The sequence below is a fragment of the Acinonyx jubatus genome, chromosome D1, assembly GCF_027475565.1.
Source record: "Acinonyx jubatus isolate Ajub_Pintada_27869175 chromosome D1, VMU_Ajub_asm_v1.0, whole genome shotgun sequence".
In the NCBI taxonomy this organism is placed as follows: Eukaryota; Metazoa; Chordata; class Mammalia; order Carnivora; family Felidae; genus Acinonyx; species Acinonyx jubatus.
Window position 1 is genome coordinate 58811227 of NC_069390.1, and position 19779 is coordinate 58831005.

The 19779-nt window shown below is 37.8% G+C and overlaps 1 protein-coding gene across 3 annotated transcripts in view; it reads left to right on the forward strand.

Moving 5' to 3' along the window:
• ACER3 (alkaline ceramidase 3) overlaps positions 1-19779 on the forward strand; it is a 167151-nt gene that overhangs the window by 112129 nt on the left and 35243 nt on the right. For all 3 annotated transcript variants that reach the window (XM_053203721.1, XM_027039624.2, XM_027039626.2), the window contains 3 exons: positions 3725-3777; positions 5975-6056; positions 10695-10730. In XM_053203721.1, the coding sequence (XP_053059696.1) occupies positions 3725-3777; positions 5975-6056; positions 10695-10730 (171 nt within the window). The remainder of the gene's footprint in view (positions 1-3724; positions 3778-5974; positions 6057-10694; positions 10731-19779) is intronic.

Below are 19779 nucleotides of genomic sequence, written 5' to 3' on the forward strand. Positions count from 1 at the left end.
CAGATATTGACAGTTCTGTCTTACTCTCTTAAGAACAATTTGGAGCTTGGATGGTATTTTCTTTAGATTTATTATTGCCAGGTGGCTCTTGGGCTCCAGTTCCAATACTACTACCACTTTGCTGGCTGTTTGAGCATAGATATGCCACTTAATTTTGCTGAGATTTTGTTTCTTCATCTATCTAATGGATTTAATAATACCTATAGGAGTATTGTGAGGATCAATTGATTGGCATTTGTGAAAGTGTCATCATAGGATCTGGTAAATAAGTGTTTCATAAGTAATACTTTCCTTCCTTTTTCTTTAGCTAGTCAGAGTGCCTGAAACCACCATTATGGATTCATTGTTAGTGATTCATTCCTTTGAGTACTATTATGTGTGCCTCAGTGAAGGGTAATATTGTAAGCTATGACTAACTCCTTTCTCATGATTAATGTGTCACATACTTTCGGCGACTAGCCAAAAGCAATGCATTTGGGACTGGGTTTGAGAAAAACATTAGAGGAGGAGTAGAGACACTAGTAGAAAAGTGGAAAGTACCAAAGAATAATTTAGAATCATAGAATTTTAATATTAGAAGAGATTTTTAGGTATTCTCTACTGAGCATATATGATTGATAGTGGAAAAAAATAGATGCTAGTATAAAAAAAGTATTCATCTTCTTCTCATAAGTAAAAAAAAATAAATTTCTCATACTTATCCTAGAAAACAAAACCAAAGAAAAATGTTTGTTCATCTATAATTTTCCTTATAATACAAAAACAAAAATAGCTTACATGCTATTGTAAATAATACATGTTCTGGTTATAAATATTACCCTTCTTTCTCCTTTGCTCCCTATCTCAATGAATGGAAACACCTTACACTGAAAGCCCAAGCTAAAAACCTGTGATTCATCTTTAATTTCTTCTGCTTTCTCACTACTGGAAACACTGAAAGCTCTTGATTCAACTTCCAGAGTAGCTCTCAAATACGTCTACCTCTAGCTGTCTGCACAGCCCCGACCTTAATCCATCATCCCCAGGCCTCATTTCTGTAACTGTTTCCTAATTGGTGTCCCTGCTTCCCCCATCCATTTGTCATACCAGAAGACAAATACTGTTCCTACAAACAAAACTAGTTGTTTCCATTCTTTGAGCAGTGTTTGCTAGGCTTTGTACAAGTGTTAGAAATGAGATGTGTAAAATACAGTCCCTGGTCTCCAGAAGGCGTGTCACTTTTTAAACATCTTTGATACTTGCCATAAGTCAGGCTCACAGGCTGTGATCTGGCCTCTGCCTACCTCTTCAGACTCCTCTTCAGACACACACACCCCACGCTATCCTGGAACTCTGTGTTCTTTACCAGTCATAATTTTGCTACTTATGGTTTTGAAATAGGACTTTCATATTTGTGTTACCCAGATTTTAAAATCCATGCCCTAATCACCACCGCCACGTACCAGATAGCTCCTACCCCCTAGAGCCTGCTGAAATTATTCAAATTAGCCAATGCTAAGCCTGCTTACCCTCCCTTACTTTGCCTTTCTCTGGGAAACCACAATAAGGGTTGTCATCTATGCTTCCCCCTTGCTCATTATGCCTCCTGACTGATGGTGGTGCTTTCCCTTGTGGCCCTGCTTGGCATGGCATGCCTCCTCTTAGGAACTGTGAATAACAAACTGTCTTTTCCGTGGCAGTCATCTCCCGATCTGTTGGCCTCACCATACCTGAAAAATAATAAAACCTATATTTTAAACACACTGCCACCACCACTATAGAGTGAATTGTGTCCCCTCATATGTTGAATCTCTAGAACCGTGTGTGACAATATTTGGAGATGGGACCTTAAGACGGTCATTAGGTTTAGATGAGGTTATGAGGATGGGGTTTTCATGATGGGATTAGTGTCCTTCTAAGAAGAGACCAGAGAACTTGCTCTCTGTTACCCTTTCCCATGTGAGGTTACAGAGAAGGCAGCCATCTGCAAGTCAAGAAGAGAACTTTCACCAAGTACCAAATCTGCCAGTATCATCGTCTTGGACCTCCCAACCTCCAGAGCTGTGAGGAATAAATTCTGTTGTTTTAGCTACCCAGTCTAAGGTATTGCTATAACAGCCCAAGCTCATGAAGACAGCCACTTAGTTTAAATCTTTTCAGCGGCTGGGGCATCTGAGTGGCTCAGTCAGTTAAGTGTCCGACTTCAGCTCAGGTCATGATCTCACCGCGTATGAGTTCAAGCCCTGTGTCGGGCTCTGTGCTGGCAGCTCAGAGCCTGGAGCCTGCTTCGGATTCTGCGTCTCCCTCTCTACTCACGCTCTGTTTATCTCTCTCTCTCTCAAAAAATAAACATAAAAAAAAAAAAATCCCTTTCAGCCTAAAACGCTTGCCTGATCTATTTGCTGCTTATCTCTCCAGCCTCATTTTATGTCCTTTCTCTTCATCATTAATTAAGCTTCAATTGCAATGAACATTTTCATTTCTTGAAATCCCCTTCCTGCAACAGGACCTTTGCACATTATATTTCCACTGCTTACGGGTTCTTCTCTTCCCCTCAGTCCCTCTTCATCTTACTCATATCTGCGTATTTTCTAGGTCTCAGGTTATGTATCACTCCTGTAAGGAAAATCTTTATGACTCTTATGGTTGTCAAAATGGAATCTTTATACTTAATCACGTTTTTCATTCCCTCCACCTCACTAGAATGTGAATCCCTCAAAGGCAATGACTATGTCTTGTTTTCATTATATGCTCAACAACTAACTTCTATAGGATTGGTTTAAGGATTAGAAACAACCTATCTGCAACATTTAGCTTAGTGTATAGCTTGTAGTTTAATACGTAATAGTTATAATTATTATTGCTAATAATATTTTTCAGAAACATAGGTTACTTAGATTAACCGAATGACTTTCCCAGCCATTAATATCCCTTCTTAATGTATATTAGTGGACATTTTATCCATCTTAGGTGTTCTAGGAAAAGGGAAAATGCAAAAGAACATTGATAGGACCCACACCCCTATAGATGATAGACATATGTCTTTCCTGGAAGTATGATAACATAGTTTGTGGTACTGAACTGATCTGAGCTGCCTAGTGAGTCAGGCGTCCTATTTAGGTGTGTACATTAGGATAGATGGATGGATAAGCTTGTTTGTTCAACAACAACAAACCAACCCCCATAAGCAGAGGGCAGAGAAAGGCAGAAGAAAGAGGCAGGCCACTCCAGGTTGGTAGTTGGCAGTTGGCAGTTTTAATAGGCAGAGAGTACTTACATACGAGGCTTGTCTTGGGTGGCAGCAATGGGTCTCCCCACCTGCCCACCGAATCTTGAACATTCATAAAGAGGCCTTAGTTAGGTTCAGTAAGGTATACCTTGCAGGTGTTTTCAACAGCAACATCACTATCTCAAGGGTACCACATCATTGTCTAAGACTATGTCTAAGTCTATGTCCTTGGAACTGCCTCTGGGAGCAAGAAAAGCAGAAGTCCTATTCCAAGGATGGGTAGAGGTGAGGAGCCCCCAATTGCCCAGGTCCAGTTCACAGGTCAACCAACGGTCACTTCCTTTCAATGACCTTCCCCAACACTCAGAGTAAATAAGATGTTAAATATATGAAAGAATTAGTAAAAGATATTAGATAATAAGAGGTGACTATTATAATCATTCTGACGTTTTATTTTTATTTGTATAATAATTGCACCTCTACAATATTCAAGTGTTCTTTCTTTGTTTCTTATAGCTATTGGATGAACTCCCAATGATTTACAGCTGTTGTATATTTGTGTACTGCATGTAAGTACTTAACGTTTAAAATTCAGTTGTTTGATACATTTTAAAATTCATATTCACTTCATACTGAATTAAGTAATATAGTTAACCCTGTTATATTACTGGGAGGTTGTAATAGTGTAAAAGGTTCTAACTTCTGTGATCTTCATGTAAAGTATAATATCTGGGAAGTTATAATAATGTTTATTAACTTTTATGATCTCATAAAAGTTTAGATAGACTCTTACTTAAATTTGACTTGCATAGTCTGCCTTTCCTTGAGTTATGAATGTATGCAAATTTATTTTTTTTTTAATTTTTTTAGTGTTTATTTATTTTTGAGAGAGAGAGAGATAAACAGAGTGTGGGCAGGGAAGGAAGAGAGAGAGAGGGGGGGAGACAGAGAATCAATCCGAAGCAAGCTCCAGGCTCTGAGCTGTCAGCACAGAGCCCGACGCAGGGCCTTAACTCACAAACCGCAAGATCATGTCCTGAGCCGAAGTCGGACATTTAACCGGCTGAGCCACCCAGGCGCCCGTACAAATTTATTTTTATTTAAAAAATTTTTAAGTTTATTAGAGAACACGGGGCAGGGGCAGAGAGAGAGAGAATCCTAAGCAGGCTTCATGCTGAGAGTATGGAACTCCATCTCATGGACCCGTGAGATCATGACCTGAGCCAAAATCAAGAGTCAGATGCATAAGCAACTGAGCCACCCAGGCACCCTGAATGTATACAAATTTGGTAAAAATTTTATATAGTGTGCCATAAAAATAATATTTATGTCCTTTGTACCTATAATTGTGCTAGGCAGTGTAAAAGCCATCTCTAATTCTCTCAGTTGTGCAAGGTAACTTGGTATTATCCTCATTTTATAGATGATAAAGTAAAGCACAGATTTAGTAACTTTTCTAAGGACATAAGCCGAGCTTCTGCTTAGGTGACTTGCCTAAGCTGTGTAGTTGTAAGTGTCAGAGTTGGAAATTGAACTACAAGTTTAATAACCTTGCCTTCTAAGTATGCCTTCAGTTCCCTAGCACTAGTACTTAAAACTTCTCTAAAGCCTTATGTGATGTGTTACCTGGTTCTTTTCGATGTGATCATCATTGCTAGCTCGAGAATATTTTCTTCCAAAGATATCTAAAAATCAGAATCGTTTGAGAAAATATATTATTAAAAAGAGCTCATCTGAATTTTTTTCTGTAAAGGGACAGATAGTAATTATTTTAGGTTTTGTGGGCCTGTGGTCTCTGTTGATCTTCATCTCTGCTTGTGTAGTGTTGAAGCTACAGGCACCCCGATAATAGGTAGACAAATGCTCGTGTCTGTGTTATTTACCCAAAAAGAGCTTGAGCCTTTGGGCGGTAGTTTGCTGCTCCTGATCTAGAAAAACACCTTCAGGTGAACTTTTTTTAATAAGTCATCAAGTAACAGAACTTAAAGGTAAAAGAGATCTTAGAAATAATGTGGGCCAGGGCTGCCTGGGTGGCTCAGTTGATTAAGTGAGCCTAGTGATTAGATACATGAGAAAAAGATTTTATCCCTGCACACGAGTTGTTCACAATCTGGTTGAGGAGACTGGTAAAAGAAACCATTATAATACAGTGATATTTTCTGTAATAGCGTGCCTTAGTCAGAATGGCTCACAAGATTTAGAAACCTACCCAAGCCGGCTTGAGTTCAGAGAGATTTATTTATTTTAGGGACATGAGGAAATAGATGAAACATAATAGCAGGAAGTATAGCCTGGCTACAACTCAAGGGCAGATTCTGTCTCCCGCTCTTCTCCCCATTCCTTCTTCGCATGGTCTCAAGTCTTTGAATCTGCTTTATTTTTCTCTCCATGCAGATCACTTCTCTGCTCATTCATCTTCTTGTTCATTCAATTTAGCTGCCCAAATACCAGCATCAGATTTTCAATCCATAAGCCTTTATACTTGGATTCTGTACACTTAATTGATTCAGTCTCTGGCTCCCAAGCTCCCAAGTTTTCAGGAGAGAGCCTCTCATTGTTCCAATTGAAGCCAGGTGCCTACTCCTGATTCACCCAGCGTCTTGGCGGAAGTGCAAGTAGGCAGTGCAAATTCTCTAAGATGAGAGTTTGGGAGGAAATGGGGGCATCGCTGGATCCAGAGATGTGTACACAAGCGTTAAAACAGCATTCTATTTGTTTTCCTAGTTACATATTCTAAAACAAGTTTCTTTCTCTATTTTTTTAAAGGTTTGAATGTTTCAAGATGAAGAACTCTGTTAACTACCATCTGCTTTTTATCTTAGTTCTTTTCAGTTTAATAGTAACCACAGTAAGTCATATTTTGTTTCTAAGAGATTAAGCATGTGAACCAGCCGTGTGCGGAGTTTGGCACATTTTACTTCTAGTGTTTGCTTCATGCTGTTCAAACTGAAATGTTTCTACACAAAACTCACAGATACTGTTTCTTTATCTCCTGTTTAGGTGTTATTTCTCAGCAAAAAGTTGAGACAACTTTTTAAAAATCTGTTTATTTATTTATTTGAAGGGAGAAAAAGTCAAAGGGCAAATATTTAGTAGCAATGGGGAAAGAATTAACTTTTTTTCATGGATGGACATAGTACCTCCCATTTGTTAAAAGAAAGTGATTGATTCTGCTCTGTTGGGCCTACTGTGACTACTTTAATGGTTAACCTTTTCCTGATAATGAGTTCATGGTCACTTATCCTATCCTAGTGCTTTTTTCCCTCAAGTAAAGTGCATTTTGTATTAAGAGATAATTCATTTCAACAAATGCAAATTGCAAACCTATCATATCAAGCAGTAGAAAATACAAAGACGGCGAAGAAGCAGTTGCTATGCTTAAGGAATACATTCAAGTAGAGAAATCAAAGATGTAAGCACAGAATTGCATCAAAAGATGATGATTACAATAATAATGGTAAGAACTAGTTAAATGATGAGAAGACACATGAATGAAAATTACTTGGGTTTGTCAAGGAAAGCTCCTTTTAACTGGCGGTTAAGAGTTTGCCAGGCCCCTGGGGCAAGAATGTGATGAAGTATTTCTAAATAGACTGTTACATTGTCCCTAGGCATAGAACCTTGGAACATAATAAACTATCATTTTTAAGCACTTACTATGTGCCAGATACTACACTGAGTACTTCATTTTCTGATTAAATCATCACTACCAGCAGAAACAGGAGAGATTTAATATGGCTAGAGTATATGTTAAGTGGTGATGAGTGAATGAGTCTAGTTAATGAGATAAATGTCAGATTATAAAGACCCTTGTATACACTGGGATTTTTATCTTCAAGGTAATTTGAAGCCATTAACTGATCCATAGCTGAGGAAGAACATGGTTAGTTAGAAAGATGACTGATTTTAGAGGATGGATTAGAGGAATATGAGGCTAGACTCAGGGACTTTTGCATTTGCTTAGGCAAAATATGAGACTCCGACTGAAGTAAAATAGGTGTGGGGATGCAAAGAAGCTGTCATAGGGGCACCTGGCTGGCTCAGTCAGTAAAGCTGCGTGACTCTTGATCTCTGGATTGTCGGTTTGAGCCCTACATTGGGTGTAGAGATTACTTAAAAAAATAAAATCTTAAAAAAAAAAGACGCTGTCATAAATAACAATCCATAAGACTTGTGACCCACTAAGTAGAGGGTGTGGGTATGGGGTAAAAAGAAGGAATTGTCTAGAATGATGCCTCTGTTTACAGCCTGGCCATCGTGGTACATAATAGGTTCTTAACCAAGATGGAAAACTTCAAGGAAGAGCAGATTTTGCAGGAAAGATAATGAGTAGGTTTGTGTCACAGAGTAGAGGTAGATAAATTCAATTTGGAATGTGTTGAGATTGAGATGCCTGATGTTAATGACACCTGAGGCTTATTAACAGGTAGGCTGAGCTAAAGATGTGGGTTTGAGAATTGGTATGGGAGGTACTAGAAATGCGAGAACAGATGAACTGGCACAGATAGCATGAACCATTAAAATTACCAAAGATGCAACCCTATGGAACACTTTTTTTTTTTTGACAGAGATAAACAAGAGTATACATTTATGATACTTTACCCTAAAAGTTCTAAAAGTTACAGTTGATTTGTCTATTTGACATTCACATCCTGTCACTATGCAAACTTTCATAATGCCTAAGGATTTCAATGAGTCAACACTTTAAAAATAAAAGTTATATACATTCAAGGTGTACAGCATGATGATTTGATATGCATAGTGAAATGATTACTATAGGCAAACTAATTAACATAGCTTCTCACATAGTTGCCGTGTGTGTGTGTGTGTGTGTGTGTGTGTGTGTGTGTGTGTGTGTGTATGAGAGAGAGAGAGAGAGAGAGAGAGAGAGAAGACCACCTGAAATCTGTTTTCTTAGCAAGGTGCCAGTATTCAGCCCAGTATTAGGTATAATCACCATGCTGTACATGGGAACACTGACATTTGAGGGTCAGGTAGGAGAAATGGAGCCAGCAAAGGAAACTGAGAACAAGTAGTCAGAAACATAGGCAAACTAGAGAGCCTAATATCACAAAGTATGAAGAGATTTCCAGAAGGAGTAACAGTATTAGTTGCCACTGAGAGGTTGAGTAAAATAAGATTGAAGTTTGACCCATAAAAATTTCAATTAAAAGACCAAGTAACCATAATAAGCATACTGTCAGCAATAGATTGATGGAGGCAGAAGTTAGATTATCAGTGAGCTGAGAAGGTGAATAGAAGGTTGAAAGAACAGATACACTATTTTCTTATGCTTCTACACTGCCCTGCACTGTCCTTGCATAAACTACATACTCCTTGATTGTGAGAAAATCCTAGTGTTTCAGAGATGAAAGGAAATCTTGTTGTTGTAAAAAAGAAGAGAACAAAGTCCAGAGAGTGTTAATGACTTACTTGTCTGGCCAGCCAAGTTTATATGGAAAATTGCTGGCAGAGTTAAGACTGGACCACTTTCTTTTTTTTTTTTTTTTAATTTTTTTTTTTAATGTTTATTTATTTTTGAGAGAGAGAGAGAGAGAGAGAGAGACAGAGCACGAGCAGGGGAGGAGCAGAGAGAAAGGGAGACACAAAATCTGAAACAGGCTCCAGGCTCTGAGCTGTCAGCACAGAGCCCAATGTGGGGCTCGAAGTCACAAACCGTGAGATCATGGCCTGAGCCGAAGCCGGACGCTCAACCGACTGAGCCACCCAGGTGCCCCAAGACTGGACCACTTTCTAAGTTCAGTGGTTGGAAATACAGGCTTGGGAGTCGGTTAGATCTATATTTGAACCAACATTTAACTGGGAACCTTGGGCAAGTCACTTGGCAAGTCACAAGCCAAACTTGGGCATTAGTTTTCCTTGTCTGTTCGATGAAGATAATAATAGCGTACATTTCATGTAGGAAAATTAATACTTGGCACATAGTAAGGACTCCATAATTCTTTTGCCTTAAAAAAAAAGTCTTAAAGGGCATGCCCTTTTGCATTTCATTTATTAATAACAATGAGAATATGAAGCTATACAAAGGAAAATTAATATTTTGACAACACATTTCAGAGATGAAAAGTATTCTTCCTTACTGAGTTTAGAGTTACAGATAGTGTCTCATACACATCTTCCTACTAAAGCTGTATGGGTGCTTAAAAGAAATAATCTGCTGTTATTGTAGTGAGGGTAGGAACTTCCTACAGGAATAAGAAATTTTGTAGCCAAATTGTAAAATTACATAAAATTTTGTGAGATCAGCACTGTATTAAATGAGGATATAGAGCTATCTGCCAAAGAGATATCTGTCAAAGAGATTATTGCCTTGTAGGGGAGAGAAACAAACCAACAAATTACATGATGTTTATACATGGTCAGTGAGGGCCTGAAGGAGGGTGAGTGGCAGCTTCTGCTGAGTGGAGAAGGACCCAGAAAAGACTTCAAGAAAGAGGGATGGTTTGAGCTGAATCTTGGAAGATGAAAGTGTGCAAGCAGGGGAGGGTTTCTGAACGAAGTAAAGAGCAGCATGTTTAAAGATCTGGAGGTATTGAAGTAGCACATTTGGGGAAGCACTGTACTTTTTGGAGCCTAGGATGAAATAGGGACAAGAGGAGAGCAATGAAGCCGAACAGAAAGTCAGGAGTGAGATCATGGAAGGCTTTGAAATTTGGACTTGTCTCGTAAGTGATGGGAATCGTTCCAGGATTATGATTTGAATTTTGATTACTCTTTACCATGTCATTTTAAAGGCATACTCCTACAGGGCAGTAAATGCATGCTGAATCTTAAACAGGCATTGCACTTAATCACCCACATGACACTGGAACCTAAAGCTAGGGTTTGTGTAACTGGGAATGCATCTAGGTGGACAGGTTAGAGGCTTTGGAAGTAAAAGAAAGTACAAGAAATTTGTTGTAAATGTATTCAGTTATTGAGTGTGCATTATATGCTGAACACTTTCACGTCTTTTAGCTTATTGTTCCCCACCACTGTTATTCCTATTACCCAGATAAGGAAAAAATGAGTCTTTTGGTTAAGTGAGTCCTTGCTCGAGGTATGTAGCAAGTCAGTGGCAGAGTCTGAAATTGAACTCCTGTCTTTAACTCCAGTGTTCTTTCTGTTGTAGAAAAAACTATTATAGGCATTGTCAGTAGACCCTCTTCAGCCCTTATGAGTAAACTGTGTGCATCTTTGCCCTTCCTTAATGCTGATGCAGAGGCCAAGAAGCGAGAGTAATCCAAAACAGCCTTGAAACATTTAGTTCACCGTGGTCAAACTAGCACTGGGGGAGACCCGCCAGTAGCTACTATCCCTTCTGTGGCATGCCACCTAATCTGACTGGTTTTACATGGCTGGAGTCCAATCTAAGTAACAGGACTAGGAGGCAGGGAGGTTTGGGATTTGCAGAATTACTGGAATAGGTTTTCTTCCCCCTCAGTAACGCACTTCATTCACATGTGTTTCTTTTAATATTTTGTAGGTTTACCTTAAGGTAAAGGAGCCTGTATTCCATCAGGTAAATTAAAAAACTATTAACACTTAATTGTTTAACAGTACTTGCCTGCATTTCTTTTCCTTTTCTGGTAAATTATATGCAGATATAATTTCTGAAAATAAAGTGGTAGATGTCCTATGAAAGTATTTAAAACAAACTCAAGTGCCTATAGGATATCAATGCCCAGACCCAGCTGGCTGTAGTTGGTAACGCAGGTGCAGTGTTCCTTATAAGCAGAAAAAAACCAGAGAGCATTTATACACATACACATACACATACAAAGTCCTTTTTATGACACTATTTTCTAGAAAAGATAGACTGAAAATTCCTTGAATATTTTCCCCCTAATGCCTATTTTAATGAGTTTTTTGAGGTGGGAGGTTAATTTACATTGAGAAAAGCAAACACAGGAAACTTTGCTATAGGAAATAATGATTTAAGTGCATCCCATAGTGGAACCAGAGTAAAATCAAGTAGTAGACCCTAAATAAAGAGAGCTCTTTTTTTTTTAATTTTTTTAACGTTTGTTTATATTTGAGACAGAGAGACAGAGCATGAATGGGGGAGGGTCAGAGAGAGAGGGAGACACAGAATCCGAAACAGGCTCCAGGCTCTGAGCGGTCAGCACAGAGCCTGACGCGGGGCTCAAACTCACGGACCGCGAGATCACGACCTGAGCCGAAGTCGGATGCTTAACCGACTGAGCCACCCAGGCGCCCCATAGAGCTCTTGTTAATTGAATGCTACCGTGTGCCTGGCACTATGCCCATTACTGCACAGACTCTAATCTTTCCAGCAGTTCTACGAATTAGGGATTATTATTCACATTTTAAGGGAAGTGAGCTCAGAGATATTAAGAATTTGCCCAACAGTTACACAGTTACTAAGGGACAGAGCCAGGATTGTAACCTAGATTTGTTTGACTCTTGTCACCATTCTTTTAAAAAGCCAGCAAACAAACAAACAATACATAAATAAGGACACATTATCAGAAGCCTTGTAATTTTAGAATATTTTGTGCTTATATAAAAAGTAAGTGTTCCTGTAACTTTTTAAACTTGAACTAGATAATAATCATCTAACTGAAATCTGTTTTTTGAAACAAATTCCAAAACCACATTATTGTGCCACATTATTTTTCTACAGACAAGCTGAAAGTAGGTGTTATAAGACAGGACATCTTCACTTTCCTGTTTGTTTGAGCTTAAAGTAGGTCATTATGGAATTACCTCTTTATTTAGAAAGATTTATTGGCACAGCGTAAAGAATGAAGTTTATAAGAAGACTTCGGCTTTTGTAAATTTCTTATTTGTCTTTATAAGAAAGAAAAAAACATAGCCACAAAAAAATAAAATTCAGAAATTTGAGGTTAATTTTTGTAAGTTTATGACCATCTATTTTCCATTTTCTGTTTTAGATCTATTTTATACTATGGTTATGTAATAAAAGTATCAAACTATTTGTCTAACTTCCCATGCTGCAACTTTCATGTATTCTTTTCCCAGTAATAAATTTTTTTTCTCTATGGATAGTGGTATGTATGGATGTATGCTGATAGGGAGGGAGGCAGGATGAAAGCTTATAGTTCTGTGTTTTATCTCAGGCCTTCTCAGGAGAGAAGTAAAGAAGTAGAGGAATGCTAGGGTGAAATGGATAAGTAGTCTGAAGGCAGAAGACATTCATTCAACAGATGTCCACTGTGTACCTTCTCAGTGCCAAATACTGAGCTGGAAGTTGGAAATAGAGAGGCAATAGAACAAAAATTTGAAGATAAAGTCAGGCGGACCTGGATTTAAATCTGGTCTCTCCAATTACTAGCTGTATACACTGGACAAGTTACTTAACTTCTTTGAGCTTTGGTTTCCTCATTATTCCACAAATACTTTTTAAGTGCCTTCAATATGCCAGGTATGGTACTAGGTATAAGAGATACACTATTGAATAAAATAATAAGGTCCCTGCTCTTGAGAGCTCATTATACTATGTCTCTAAAATTGGTATAATAATTTCCTAAGGTTGTCTGAGGATTAAATGAGCTAATACAAGGGTGCTCAGTTGGTAGAACATGCGACTCTTGATCTCTGGGTTGTAACTGAGCGCTGTGAGGGGTGTAGAGATTACTTAAAAATAAAATCTTTTTAAAAATAAATCAATAAAAAAATGAGATAATGTATATCTCCTACCATGGGAAGTACTCAGTAAATGTTAATTAATATTAAGAAACCAAAGCAAATGAGACAGGGTCGCTGGTCTCAAGGAACTCGCTGGTCAGGAAGATAGACTTGTAAAAAAATATTTATAGGGGCCTGGGTGGCTCAGTTGGTTAAGCGTCTGACTTCAGCTCAGGTCATGATCTCACGGTTTATGGGTTTGAGACTCGTGTTGGGCTCTAGGCTGACAGCTCAGAACCTGGAACCTGCTTTAGATTCAGTACCCCCTCTCTCTCTCTGCCCCTCTCCTGCTTGCACTCTGTCTTTCTCTGTCTCTCAAAACTAAACAAATGCTAAAAAAAATTTTTAAACATTTATAGTATATACCTCTCATAATGTGTAAAAGCAGTGCTAACCAGGGTGCAATCTGTCTGCTTGGGTGACTCAGAATAGGGCTATAAAATACATCTGTTACATATAGCTGAATTATTTCTTCCTCTTATATTAAAAAGCAAGATAGGGAATATGGCCCACTATATTTCCTGCTATTTTTAAAGCTTTATTTGAACAGGCCTTTGTCCCAAAGTCTAATCTAGAATATCCTATGCTGACCTGTTAAGTAATTAGAATTGATTTTCTTCTTTTTACGTAAGCTCTGCACTCAACGTGGGACCTAAACTCACAACCCTGAGATCAAGAGTCACATGCTCTACCAAATCACCCAGCCAGGCACCCCAGAATTGATATTTTTTATTTATACTTAATGGCTTAAAAAAATCTATCCCTAATTAGTTTCTTGGTATCTTTCTTAAGAAAAGAGGACTGCTTTTTCTGAGAAACTCTGTTTGTCAAAATTTGTAGAGTATCACTCATTCTTTCATATCACTGTTAATATGTACAGAGACTTAGAAAAATATTTTTGAAGTCTGTAATTGGAAAAATTGTTTTGGAATTTGTGGCAAAGTTTACAGTAAGTCTCAAGATCTTAAAAATAAATGGAAAAAGAGGGAAGAGAATAATGTTATCTAATCTAAAGGAGCTCTGGCTTGAGTGGAATCTCAATTTCTTACCACTTTGATGGCTTGAAGTTTGGAATCTTGTATTTTTTTTTAATGTTTATTTATTTTTGAGAGAGAGAGAGAGAGAGAGAGAGAGACAAAGTGCAAGCAGGGAGGGTCAGAGACAGAGAGAGGAAGACACAGAATCTTAAGCAGGATCCAGGCTCCAGCTGTCAGCACAGAGCCCGACGTGGGGTTCAAACCCACGAACCATGAAATCATGACCTTAGCCTAAGTCAGACACTTAACCGACTGAGTCAGGAATCTGACTCACCCCGGAATCTCAGATTTCTTAACACTTTTGTTATCCATGGACAGATTTCTTGTTGTGCCTATTCTTCAGTGTCTCATCTATAAAATGTTTAAGACAAGGAGAGGGATTATTTCACAAGGATAATATAAAAATAATATACAAGGAAAAGCATAAGGCAGTATAATATGACACTAAAAATACATATGAAGAAGTAAGATGACACAGGAAAGTTTCTGTCTATGATAATCACAGAAAGCTTCTAAAAGGAGGTATTTGAATAGGGCCTAGAGAGATAAGTGGGGTATACAATTAGAAGGAAAGAGTTAATAAACACTGTAAAAGTATCTGTTACAGCCAGGATGGTTATCTTGCTAACCAGATTAGCTTCCTTGAGGGAGAGAATACTGATAACAATTCTACTTACTGATTTAAATCCAAAGTGATCCAGACATCTCCAAAAGAGAGCCAAATGCTATTTATTTAATTTGATGGCCTTGCAAAGGGTAATAATAAAATCATATGCCTGCCACATTCAGTAGAAATATTAATATATCTTAAGAAAACATTAAAAAAGTATACATGAAAGTAGATTAAAAGAACTTTTAAGTTAGTAAACCTTCTTTAAGCTAATTGATAAATCAGTAATTGAATATCTCAGATGAGATCTCCTCTGTTATCTCAAAGAGTACTATTGCTTAAAATCTTCCTGCCAAAGTAGATATCTCCTAGAGATTATTTCTAGACTTGACATGTCAGTATTTTACTACCCTCCCTTCTGATTTGACCCTCAAGGTTTTAAAATTTTTTTTTTTAACGTTTATTTATTTTTGAGACAGAGAGAGACAGAGTATGAATGGGGGTAGGGTCAGAGAGAGGGAGACACAGAATCGGAAACAGGCTCCAGGCTCTGAGCTGTCAGCACAGAGCCCGACGCGGGGCTCGAACTCACGGACTGCAAGATCATGACCTGAGCCAAAGTCGGCCGCTCAACCGACTGAGCCACCCAGACACCCCAGACCCTCAAGGTTTTTAAGAACACACTATATAAACAGTTTGAAAAACAGGGACTTAAGCAGATAACTCAAGCAAATAACTATTATTTACATTTTATTCTGTTATGTTTGTGCCATTTTATTATAAATTAGGAATGTAAGGAAGTTCCAATGTAAGCACACTTGGAAAAGAAGCAAAAGAAGCTGACATTTTTGAGCGTCTGCTTTGTGCTGAGTATTATATATTCTTTCATGCAGTTTATATAGACTTAACTACTATTATCTTAGTAAATATCAACAAACCTGTATAGAAATTACCATCTTCATTTTATAGGTGAGGTAACCAAGAGTCAGAAAGGTTAAATGATTTGTCCAGTGTTTCTTACCTAGTTACTAGCAGAGCTGGAAGTTGAACCCAGGTCTTTTTTTATTCCAAAGCCCATATTCCTTCCGTGGTATGATGATGACCCTGTAGCAGATTACTTTGGAATTCAATTTATTATCATAAAGATTCATTTTTTAAAAGAATGAAAATAATTTTACGTGAAAATTACAAGGAGCAAACAAGTATGTATTCTGTTGTTTTTTTTTTTACTTAAAAATAACTAATATTAGAATATGCATAGAAAAAAGTTGTGAAGGTCCTGTGTCTATCTCTAGCTGCAAGAGAGACTGAGAAATCAAGCTTATATAGCTGGACATATTGTCGACTGGATAAAATGTCTTCTGTAAAGACCAAAAAAAAAAAAAAAAAAGAATGGATACTGAGTAGGTACTAGCAAGGTCTGCCACAGATCCTAGGAGAAAGTCAGAATGTATGGGATAGACATGCTTGTGGAAAGAAGAAAATTAATCTGGAAAAGCCCTCTTGCACCGCAGGAGTATAGTCTCTTCCTTATTTATTATTTGATGTCTTTAACATACTCTGAACAATCCATTCCCCTTGACTTCTGTATGGTGATGATTCATAAATCTGTTTCTTCAGCTCAGATACTTTCTTCTAAGATTTAGACCCAGATATCTAACTTCTGCTAGAGATCTCTACATGAATATATCACTGATACATCAGACTCTGAACCTATCTAGAAATGAAATCACCATTTTTCTCTCCAGTATTTCTTCTCTTCTTGTAGTCCCTAACCCAAGGAGCAGTTTCACCATGGACCCTAACTGCTAAAGTCATAAACCAGGCCATCATTGACTTTCCCAACTCTTCCTAACTTCCATATCAAATTGATTATCAATCTAAGCCCTAAATACCTCTTTAATCTGTCCATTTCTCTCCCATTCCCACTGATAGTACCTTGGTTCAGGTCCCATTACTCACCTAGGTTACTGTAGTACCTTGTCATTGGTTTGTTTTCTATCAGTCTTGTCTCCCTCTAATTCATTCTCCACCCAGCAAGAGGGATATCTTTCTAATACACAAGTGATCATGTTGCACTATTGCTGAAACTTCCATTGACTTCCCTTTACTTTTAAGATAAAGTTCAACTCTTTAACATGACCTGAAAAGCCAGTTTAAACCTCTGCTTACCTTTCTGACTTCATTTTTCCCACTCTTCATTCCAACAGCATATTCTAGACATCCTTACTTTCGTCCCCAAAATATAAGCTATGCCAGTTACTTTCCTCCAGCTTCTCTTAATAATATTTTGGTTATTATTGGGGCACCTGGGTGGCTCAGTCGGTTGAGCGTCTGACTTCAGCTCAGGTCATGATCTCACGGCCCGGGAGTTCGAACCCCGTGTCGGGCTCCGTGCTAACAGCTCAGAGCCTGGAGCCTGCTTCAGATTCTGTGTCTCCCTCTCTCTTTCCCCCCTCCCCCACTCATGCTCTGTCTCTGTCTCAAAAATAAATAAACTATTAAATAATATTTTGGTTATTATTAATGATGTTTCTACTAATGCTTCAATTATAAAATGAAAAATCATATCCTCCATAAAAGTCTTTTTGATCTGCCTAAGTCTAGGTGGCTTTTGTATGTACTTACAAAATACTCTGTATAGCTCTTGTCATGGAGTTAAATACTATATTTTTAATTGCCTGATTACTTATCTCTTTTCACACTAGATTGTGTGAGAGCATTTGCTGTGAGGGCAGGGATTGATGCCTTTCTGGTTCACCGTTAGAGCACCATGGCTGCAGTTACAGATTCAAGCTGGCAGACAGCCTCTAATCGGCTTTAATTTAATGCTGTGTTTATTTAGCTCTATAGAGGGATACAAGGTGGAAAATATAGCAAATATAACATTTTCATCTCATCAAGAGATCCAGAGCTACTTATATACAGATTCTTTTTGCCCTTTCATCCACCTAAGTTATGCACAGCTGCCAGGGATGAGAGCTAAGTGTAGTGGAGGGCATTGTAACACATGGAAGCTACAGCCCCTTTTGCTTACCATCCTTTTTTTTTTCTTTCTTTCTTTCTTTTTTTTCTTTTTAGAGCTCAAGCAGGGTAGAGGGGAGGAGGGAGGGAGGGAGGGAGAGAGAGAGAGAGAGACAGAGAGAGAGAGAGACACAGAGAGAGAGAGAGAGAGAGAAAGAAAGAAAGAGAATCTTAAGCAGCCTTCACGCTCAGTGCAGAGCCCCACACAGGGCTCAATCCCACCACCCTGAGATCATGACCTGAGCCAAAATCAAGAGTTAGACCTGGCACCCTTCCTACCATTCTTTATGATGAGCACCTTTCATACTGTTCTCATGCAGACCCCAAGCCTCCAACCTAGGTGCAATCCTTCACAACTGAAGCAAACATAACATTTTCATTTATCTTAACTGTTGTATTCAAGGATGGGAGACTGAGGTCATTCTCAACCAGGCCTACATCAGTCAATGCTTGATATTAACCCTTTACTCCACACCACTATATCCCCATGGTCTAGTACAATGCTCAATAAATATTTGTTGCCTTCTACTATTGTAGAGAGACCATAAGTAATAGGCAGAAGTCACAGCAAGGCCTTATAAAAGAGTCCACCTGAAACATCAAGATGTGGAAGGGTTGAAAGTGAAAGTATGAAAAGTATGTGCCATACAAACACTAAGCATAATTGTGTTATATATATGTGGTATAGTTTTGTTATCAGACAAAACAGACTTTAAGGAAAAAGCACTTCTATTAAGAAGAGATTACTAATAAATATTAAAAATATTCATCAGAAAATTATGATAATTTAAAATTGGTATCTCTAATACATATAATTCTCAAGTATATAATGCAAAAATTGACAGAACTAAAAGAAAAATAGACAAATCTATAATCTTAGGTGATTTTAATGCATACCTTTCAGTAAGTGATAGAGGATATAAAAGATTTAAAAACGTGATTAAGAAACTTGACCCATAACCCAAATGTAAACTACTGCATCCAACAGTTGGAAAAACACATTTTTTCAAGTCTTTAGAGAACATTTACAAAAATTGACCATATACTTGCCCACATAGCATCTTAAATTTCAAAGGATTAGAATGAGAATATATGGAGAACAAACGGAGGGTTACTAGAGGGGTTGTGGGAGGGGGGATGGGCTAAATAGGTAAGGAGCATTAAGGAATCTACTCCTGAAATCACTGTTGCACTATATGCTAACTTGGATGTAAATTAAAAAAAATTTTTTTGACCATAATGCAACTATGTCAAATATAAGTAATACAATTTTAAATAACACATGGATCAGAGAAAATCATAGAAACTGGAAAATATTTTGAACTGAATCATAATGAAAGAAAATACATATTAAAACTTGTAGGACTTGGCAAAATTAATACTTGTAGAGAAGTATCTAGCCTTAAAACGTATACACCAAAAAAGAAAAGGAAAAAAAGCCAACAAGGGGAGTTTTGGCATATATTTCAAGAAACTGGGAAAGATAAAAAGCAAAAATGAATACAACAGAAAACAAATATACCATAGATAAAATCAGCAAAGCTGTAAGTTGCTTCTTCAAAAAACAAATAAAATGAACATACCCTTGGTGAATTTAACTAATGAGGGAAAAGACAAGCACAAATAATATCAGAAATGAAAGGGGGATATCACATAAAAATCCACAGGCATTAAAAAGTTAAGAATATTATGAGGAGCTTTATGCCAATAAATTTCAAATTGTATTTTTTTTTAGGTAGACAGATTCCTAGAAGAAGTGTAACCTGCAGAAACTTAATAAAGAATAGAAAATCTGGGGGCACCTGTGTAGTTCAGTCAGTTAAGCATCCAGCTCTTGATTTCAGCAGGTCATAATCTCATGGTTCATGGATTCAAGGCACATGTTGACCTCTGCACTGACGATGTGGAGCCTGCTTGGGATTCTCTCCCTCCCTCTCTCTCTCTGCCCCTCCCATGCTCACTCACTCTCTCTCTCTCTCTCTCTCAAAATAAGTAAGCTTTAAAAAAAAGAATCTTTCCAACCTTTAAAGAAAAAAGAATAGAAAATCTGAATTGTCCTATAACCATTAAAAGTAATTGAATCAGTAGTCAGAAATCTACCCACAAATATAACTTCACTAGAATGTTCTACCACACAAAGAAGAAATAATTCCAATGTTAAACAGATTCTCATAGAGAACAGAAGAGGAGAGCTACTGTCCAACTCATGTATGAGGCTAGCAAAACTT